The 9,309-nt window shown below is 44.0% G+C and overlaps 1 protein-coding gene across 1 annotated transcript; it reads left to right on the top strand.

Moving 5' to 3' along the window:
• The first annotated feature begins 359 nt into the window (after nucleotides 1-359).
• On the top strand, nucleotides 360-7,622 carry LOC129728517 (uncharacterized protein K02A2.6-like). Its single transcript, XM_055686962.1, has 3 exons — nucleotides 360-1,617; nucleotides 1,660-1,993; nucleotides 5,144-7,622. Exons 1-3 carry the CDS (start codon nucleotides 360-362, stop codon nucleotides 7,620-7,622), a joined length of 4,071 nt encoding a protein of 1,356 aa, XP_055542937.1.
• The last annotated feature ends 1,687 nt before the right edge of the window (nucleotides 7,623-9,309 follow it).

Genomic DNA, 9,309 nt, shown 5'->3' on the forward strand with positions numbered 1-9,309 from the left:
GTCATGTCTCGGACAATATCAACGGCTACTGCAGGACCATCGTCGACTGATGCTCGTATGAAATCTCTTGCCAATTCCATGACAGAATTCCACTACGATCCCGTGTCTAACCTCACATTCGACAACTGGTATAGTCGTCATGAGGATACTTTCCGAGTCGATGCAGCTAACCTGGATGATGCTGCTAAAACACGTCTACTGCTCCGCAAGCTTAGCGACGCCACTCATGCGGAGTACATGAACCACATTCTACCAAAAAAAAACACGAGATTTTTTGTTCGACGATACTGTGGCAAAGTTGAAGCAGCTCTTCAGTGCACATGCATCTCTTTTTTGTAAGCGATACTATCGTGCTCACAATGGATGAGGATTTCAAGAAAATGTTCGTCGAAATAATGGGTAATCAGCAGAAAATTTTAAATGAGCTAGTCATGTCTCGGACAATATCAACGGCTACTGCAGGACCATCGTCGACTGATGCTCGTATGGAATCTCTTGCCAATTCCATGACAGAATTCCACTACGATCCCGTGTCTAACCTCACATTCGACAACTGGTATAGTCGTCATGAGGATACTTTCCGAGTCGATGCAGCTAACCTGGATGATGCTGCTGAAACACGTCTACTGCTCCGCAAGCTTAGCGACGCCACTCATGCGGAGTACATGAACCACATTCTACCAAAAACAACACGAGATTTTTTGTTCGACGATACTGTGGCAAAGTTGAAGCAGCTCTTCAATGCACATGCATCTCTTTTTTGTAAGCGATACCGCTGTCTCACGCTTAACAAGAAGACCTCCGATGATTTTCAAACATATGCCGGTTTTGTAAACCGACTCTGTGAAGATTTCGGCGTATCTACGTGCAATGTGGACGAGTTCAAGTGTCTGATCTTCGTTTGCGGTCTACACGCACCTCAGGACGCTGAAATTCGAACCGCTCTGCTTGCTAAGCTGGAGGGTAATAAATCAATGACGCTCGACAATCTCACTACAGAGTGTCATCGTATCATCAATCTTCGGAAAGACGCTTCAATTGTAGGATGTCACAGCGAGAAGGCGTCGGTCAACGCTATCAATCCGACGAAGTACACGGAGAAGCCAATCGTTTCCAAACCTGCATCGAAAATTCCACCGACACACAACAACAACAATCACCAAAACAATAGTGAGAGCAACAACAAACCGAGGACGCCGTGTTGGAAATGCGGCCAGCTACACTACGTTCGCGATTGCCCTTTCCACGACCATCGGTGCCGCGAATGTAATAGTATTGGGCACAAAGAGGGCTATTGCCAGTGTGTGTCGTCGTACCCAGGCAAGAAACGGAGATGGAAACAACAAGCACCACAAACAAAGGGTATTTATTCCGTTCGACAAGTAGCTGCTCGTGATAAGAGAAAATACGTCACCGTGTTTATCAACAACAATGAAGTTGATCTTCAGTTGGATTGCGCTTCAGACATCAGCATCATTACTAAAGCCAACTGGGAACGAATCGGACGTCCACCAACCAAGCCCCCGTCACAACAAGCCCGCACTGCTTCTGGTCAACCACTGCCGCTCATCGCAGAGATCGATTGCGACGTTATGCTGAAAGGCGTTCATCGTTCAGGTAAACTGTTTGTCACTAACGTTTCCAATCTAAATCTTTTAGGCCTCGACTCCATCGAACTTTTCAATCCGTGGAATGTTCCCCTGAGCACGGTCTGCAACAACATTACGCTAACTAACGATGTATCGTGGCTTAAAGCATCATATCCACAGCTGTTCTCTGATACTTTTGGTTGCTGCAATAAAACAGAAGCGAAGCTCTATCTAAAGCCTGATGTTCAACCTGTTTTCCGGGGAAGAAGACCTGTTCCATTTGCCGCACTAGAGCTAATCGAGACCGAGCTAAAGCGATTGGAAGAGTTGAAAATCATATCGCCGGTAGAGTTTTCTGATTGGGCGGCACCCATCGTTGCCGTTCGGAAAAAAATCACAAGAAGGTTGTATGCAAAGCCACGACCGCAAGGTTGAAGTAGAATACTTTTACAAGAAAATAACCCGGCTGCTTGCGTGTCAGTTGGCAGTATTGTAATTTCTTTTTGTCTGATATTTTGAATGGAGTTCATTGAATAATTTTAAATTTTGTGCAAATGAGACGTTGAAGTGCTGCCGAATTGTAATATGCACATTTAATACGACATCATTAAACGGGAACGGAACAAAGGCTACGGTTATGCAGAACGCGAATGCCGGCGCGATGCGATTCGCCTTACCGTGGTGAAATGTACAGCTCTTTTTAAGGCGAAGTAGAGCTATACATTTCAACAGATTTCGTCTTGCCGAATCGCATCGCGCCGTTATTTGCGTTCTGCATGACCGTAGCCAAACACTAAGCGACGCAAACACGTAATAATAGTCAGAGTATGCATGTAGATGAAGATAATTAACTTTGGATAATAGCGCAAAACGAGAAAATATTAACTCTTTAAATAATCATTTGTGTTCTTCAAATTTCAGTTGTTCAATTTATTATCCGATAAAATGTTTGTTTATTATCTGATGAAGCTCTTATATAGGCCAAATGATGCATTCCCAATTTACTAGGTCCATAACTCTGCCGACCGTGCTTGGGAAAGCGCGGTATAACAACCAATCAGAGGTCGAATTTTGTGTTTTGACAAGGCTTAAGAGTTTTCAATAGTACAATAGTTCGAATGATAAAATTGCAATTTCATGCATTTGGTAGAAATCTCAGAAGATTTTCTAATCTATTGCTGCAAAAACGAAGGAAATCCATCGAAAACTAACCGATTTATGAGCATTTGAAATTTTTCTCACTTTTTTCAGTTTTAGATTTTCATTTCACATCCCTATGTAGCCGAACTTCCTAAGAAAAGTATTCTAATTCAAAATTAAATCTTCATTAATTCATTTGTTGTCCTTATAAGGACAATTGTTCAATTTATCATAGGATGTAGTGTTTATCTTACATCTCTGTGTTACCTTGATAGTGAGGACTAAGGCGCACGGTCAACACAGTGAGAAAGGTGTTTTCACATTGAAAACTAGACACGGCTTTACTGGAGGAAGTGTTGGCAAATGCATCTACCGCTAATACCACCGCTATCATACGAAAGCGCGTCGTTTCATGTGGGGAATATCAACTACGAAAAATGACGCGCGTCTAAGCATAACCCGAACTGTTTCGCCGTGCTGCTCCCATTTACCTTTACATCGGCCTCAGGGAAGTACCGGCTGCATCTGCATCTACCGCTGAGGCTGTCACTATACTGCTATTGGTAACAAAAGCTATTAACTCTTCAAATAAGTGTTTTATTTGTTCTCAAAAGAACAATTGTTTAATTCAAAATTGGATTTACGCAATCGCATCTCTGTAATATTACCGACAATAATATTCTTCTGAACAAAATGATACAACTTTCCCATTAGGCCTCTGCCATAATAGACGCGAAATGCGACGCGAACCGATTCGCTCAGCTGTAGGTTAATGTACAGCCATCAGTAGAGCTGTGCATTAACCTACGGCCAAGCGAATCGGTTCGCGCCGCTTTTCGCGTCTACTATGGCAGAGGCCTTAGAGAAAGTTGCTGGCTGATGTATTCACTTCATGCAAGCCTGCTGCTGATGCTTCCCGCTACCACACTGAACAGCATTTTAGTGAAGGGAGTGTCGTTGCATCAGCTGACCCTGCTACTATCGATGCTGATATACCCGCTGCAACAGCTACGCTATGCATAGCCATGCCACAGTTGTGGCCGCTATCCGCTATCGATGGTACCCACTGCTCGCTCCCGCTGCTGCTAAGGGAGGACTGCTGTCGTCGCTGTTCAGAACTATTTTGAGCGGCATCGACTAAAAAAGGCTCTTATATAGGGATGAAAATAGGAATGAATTATTTTACGTACGTGGAGGAATGATATAACTTGAAAAATATGTGTGACTTCATTCCGGCTCAGAGCGATCATTTGATAAACTCCACCTCTTTTTTCAGTTTCTAAAGTTTTTCCTCAGTTTCGTAGCACGGATGCACAAAAATGATTTCTTGTCGAGCCGGACCGATAGCACTCTCATTGAAGCAACAAAATAACATGTTTTGTGTCGTGTTGTGCAGCTTGGTTGAAGAAAATGTTCCCGTCCCCGTGTCGCATGTAAGCAGATTATTGCGTTCAGTAGACAGTAGATAGTGTATCCAGCGAATAAACACCGATGGTGCTCTCACACACGCAACGGTTTTATCCCGTATCTTATTGCGGTTTGTAACATCAAGCGATTTCGTTTGCTCGCTGTTGCGTGTTGCATCATGTTGCAACTTGGCAGCTGGGAGACGACGAAATTCTGTTTATGCTGATTGATTGAATCGACTACATATTAGCTCTGCATAGTCGAACTAACTGCTTTTGTGAATGCGTACTAACAGGGCAGTTAATTATTCAATGTCGGTTATGCTGATCGCAGCCTTTGCGCTGCCCCTACAGTGGGGGGTTTATTATTAACTTTCAATGACTTGTTTATTTGCCTTAAAAAAGGCATTTTGATTTCCGAAATTGGATTTCCTGATGGCAATCATCATGCTGCCCCAACACGGGGGGAATAATGGCTGTCTGGCAACACACGCTGAGAAAAACCGCGCTGCTCCTGAGACGTGGTGACCAACCACAGGGCTAGTGCTAGTTGCTGTCTAGAACTATTGTGAGCGGCTCCGGCTGAAGCAGGCTCTTATATAGGCCAAATAGCATGTTTTCAATTGCAAGGTATATGATCCTGTCGACCGTGCTTGGGAAGCAAGCATATAACGACCAATCAGAGGTCGAATTTTTCGTTTTGACAAGGCTTGACTATTTTCAATAGTACAATAGTGTGAATAATAAAATTACAATTATCTTATTTTGGGAAGAATCTTAGAAGATTTTTCAATCTATTGCTGCAAGAACGAAGGAAATTCATCGAATACTAACCGATTTATTAGCATTTGAAATTGGACATATTTTTCACTTTTTTCGGTTTTAGATTTTCATTTCACATCCCTATGTAGCCGAACTTCCTGAGAGAAGTATTCTACTTCAAAAAGCTGTCGACGGCCAGCCTCAAAAGGTGAGAGTGTGTGCCGACTATTCTACTGGCTTAAACAGTGCCATTCAGCCAAACCAGCATCCTCTCCCGCTTCCCGAGGAAATTTTTGCAAAGCTTTCCGGTAGCAAAATTTTCTCACACATCGACTTGTCGGATGCCTATTTGCAAGTTCCGGTTGAAAAAGATTCCAGGCAGTACCTCACGATGAACACTCATCGCGGGCTGTTCGAGTTTAATCGCCTACCCCCAGGTGTTAAGTCTGCCCCTGGCACTTTTCAAAAGATCGTCGATGCCATGGTAGCTGATCTGGAAGGAGTCGAAACGTACCTCGACGACGTATTAGTTCATGGTAAGAACGACAAAGAACATCGAGACCGTTTACTGAAGCTTCTGGAGCGCATCCAGGAGTGGGGCTTCACACTGCGCATAGAAAAGTGCTCGTTTTTCATGCCGGAAATCCACTATCTCGGTTTTATCGTTAACCATCAAGGGATTCGGCCCGACCCAAAGAAAACAGCAGCAATATGTAACATGCCGCCCCCACACGACGTCAGTACCCTGCGGTCGTACCTAGGCGCAATAAATTTTTATGGCAAGTTTGTTCGCAACATGCATGACCTCCGATATCCACTCGACGCTCTTCTTCAGAAGGATTCCAAGTGGGATTGGAACGAAAGCTGTCAACGTTCATTCGAGCAGTTCAAAAACCTGCTTCGTTCGGATCTGCTGCTCACTCATTATGACGCGCAACTCGAAACGATTGTCGCAGCAGATGCATCAAATCATGGGGTCGGCGCGTGTCTTATGCATCGATACCCAGACGGTGCGATGAAGGTCGTGTGTCACGCCTCCCGGACGCTAACTCCAGCGGAACAGCGTTATGGCCAGGTGGAAAAAGAGGCACTGGCACTCGTTTTCGGTGTGACCAAATTCCATCGGTTCATATATGGAAGAAAATTCAGCCTACACACCGATCACAAACCGTTGGTCGCAGTATTCGGGTCTAAAAAAGGCATTCCCATTCACACAACTAACCGCCTGCAACGGTGGGCCCTTGTACTGCTGTCGTACGATTTCGACAACATACACGTCGCTACGCAGGACTTTGGTTATGCAGACATCCTTTCGAGGCTCATCGATCCCCGAGCAAAACCTGACGATGATTTTGTGATTGCTTCGGTCCAGCTTGAGAACGACGTCTCAGTCACCGTTGATGCCGCACTTACTGCCCTGCCGGTAACTTTTAAACACCTTCAAGCTGCTACTGATAAGGACAAGCTGCTTAAAAAAGTTATTGGGCACGTGCAAACTGGATGGCCGAAATCTATCAAGCAAGTGAGCAACGAACTCCGCCCGTTCTACGCTCGTAAGGAAAGTATTTCTCTCGTGCGTGGGTGCCTCATGTTAGCCGGTCGAATCGTTGTGCCGACAGAATTTCAACAACCGGTACTCAAGGCTCTTCATAAAGGACATCCTGGCCAAGAGCGAATGATGTCAGTGATGAGAAGCCATGTCTACTGGCCAGGCGTGGACCAGGATGTGGAAAACTTTGTTTCAGCATGTCGTGCTTGCGCATCAGTAGCCAAAGCCCCGCCAAAAACATTACTCTCTTCTTGGCCTCAAGCAAGTTACCCCTGGCAACGGCTTCACGTGGATTACGCTGGTCCTTTCGAAGGATTTTATTTTCTGGTTATTGTCGACTCCTACAGTAAGTGGCCAGAGATCATCCGTACATCAACCATCACCAGCAGCGTGACAATCGAGCTGCTTTTCGAAACGTTCGCTCGGTACGGACTACCAGAAACCATCGTCAGCGATAATGGTACGCAGTTTTCCTGCAACCAATTCAAGGAATTTTGCGAGTCTCTGGGCATTGTCCACATCCGTACAGCTCCGTACCATCCGCAGTCCAATGGACAAGCGGAACGTTTCGTTGATACGCTTAAGCGGAGTCTGAGAAAAATCATGCCAGAAACGCAAAACTCAATTTCCCGCTCACTGCAAATCTTCTTGTCCGCCTATCGATCAACATCAAACAAATCAGCTCCAGATGGACTGTCTCCGGCTGAAATTTTGATGGGGAGGAAACATCGAACTGTTTTAGATTTGCTGAAACCTCCTGCGGATTTTGTCCTCCAGAAAAACCAACATATGGAAAACCAGTTCAACAGGCACCATGCGGCAAAGAAACGAAATTTCGAAAAAGGCGATCAAGTGTACGCAAGCACTTTCAAGCATGGAAAACTTGTGTGGCTTCCCGGAACCGTCATCGAACGCGTTGGCAACGTCAACTTTAATGTGTTGCTAGATGGAAGCAGACTCATCAGATCACACACCAATCAACTCCGTGCTCGGGGGAACTCTAAAGTCGAGGTCTATCCGGAAGCTTCATCGGATCATCAGCTGCCGTTGCACGCCTTGCTCCAGGATTTCCAGCTTTCCGAAAGCTCACCAACACCAACGACCCAACCAGCTCCTTCTGTGCCACGTATACCGTCAGAAAGTCGTCCACTTCGTCGATCCGCCGTACGCCTGTGAGGTATGACCCGTACCGCTGCAGATAAAAGGGGGAGATGTTGGAGCCCCTCGATTTAACCACTGTGCTCAGCCCTGCCAGTGACGGTCGTCACTCATGACAGCTGTCGCCTACTCTCGGGTCGCAAATGTAGAACAAGTAGAATAAGTGTTAACGTAGTTACTAGTTTTAATAAATGTATAAAAGTAGTCTAATGTAGTTACTTTTCACCCTCATCCGACAACGTAACAGGTACGAATATATGGTAAGATTTATTCATTTTACTATTTGGCACTCCTCTAGTCAATATTATGAATACGGGTCAATTTTTTTTTGGAATAAATATATCAAATGAATTGAAAGTCCGAAAATAATAATAAAATTTCTAAGTTTTTGATATTATTTTGTGGCGGCGCTTACCGAATGGAAAATTACTCCGGAATGTACTGCAAGTACTCAGTCTTTCTGTAAAAGGTTTTTGGAAGGTCGGTCGATAACACCTTCTAGATCCCGAAACTAAGATAGTTGCAGAAATGAAAGATAATTGCAGCTGTCTTTTTTCATTATATCACCACCAGACAGTGGGATCTAGAAAAGTTTCCACACACACATACACAGAGCTGCCACATCGTTGAAGGATAATGTGAACAGAAGTGGGCCTTGGTAGCTTCCTTGTGGTACTCCGGAAGCACTGATGAAAGCTGAAGAGACACATGAGCCAAGACTCGCCTGAAGGGTTCTTCCAGTCGAAAACGAGTACAACCATGTTATAAGCTGCTCGAATGCTCCAAGTCGAGAAAGCAGGCTTAGTGGAATTTGATCTTATCGATCCTATCAAATGCTGCTTTCAGATCCGTATATATAACGTCTACTTGTGCTCTCATCTCAAGCGCGTTGATGCATGTGCTAGTAAAATCTAGAAGGTTACCGATCGTCCGGGAATAAATCCATATTGGTCAGTTGAGATGTAGTTTTTAGAGCGAGTCAAGATAACTTCACTCAGGATAATCTCGAATAATTCGGACACCGCCAAGAGACTACCACGATAGTTTCTAGTGTCCCGCTCGTCCCCAGTCTTGAAGACAGGGAACATAAATGATTCTTTCCATAGGCAGCTGAGCACCGAAAGAACACTACTGCCGGAATTCCATCCGGCCCATGAGCAACGAAGTCTCAAGCCTCTGTTCTCTGTTCAAAGAACTGCTAATAACCTTCTTTTCTTTTTATTTTTCTTTTATTTTTATTTTCATCAAGCAAATGTAGACTACAGTTATAATAATACAATGTTTTCTTATATTCTATACATTATTTCCAGTAGTTAGTCGTTTTTTGATTTGATTTCTGCCCATAGTGATGCCGATATTTTCGCAACGCAACATACAACTGCACGGAATGTAAAATCAATGTGTAGTTTGATAGCTAAAATATACAGAATTTTGTTACAACCACATCTAACCATGTTGAGAAAACTGAAGAAAAGTTGCAAGGAGGTATATTTCCATACATTTCATATATGATTGGCGCCATTTTCTAATGCAGCATTCGAGAAAAACTTTGGATTGAGTTGAAGGAGCCTTACGTATCTTGTCAGTTTTAGCTTCGTACAAAAGCTTTTATTATTAAGAACAATAAATGAGTCATACTTAACCCTCTAGTGTCCAAATTAGTTTTTAGACGGACTTCGAAAAAATAACTATCGAGCTTTATAAA

The sequence above is a fragment of the Wyeomyia smithii genome, chromosome 3 (assembly GCF_029784165.1).
Source record: "Wyeomyia smithii strain HCP4-BCI-WySm-NY-G18 chromosome 3, ASM2978416v1, whole genome shotgun sequence".
Taxonomy (NCBI): domain Eukaryota; kingdom Metazoa; phylum Arthropoda; class Insecta; order Diptera; family Culicidae; genus Wyeomyia; species Wyeomyia smithii.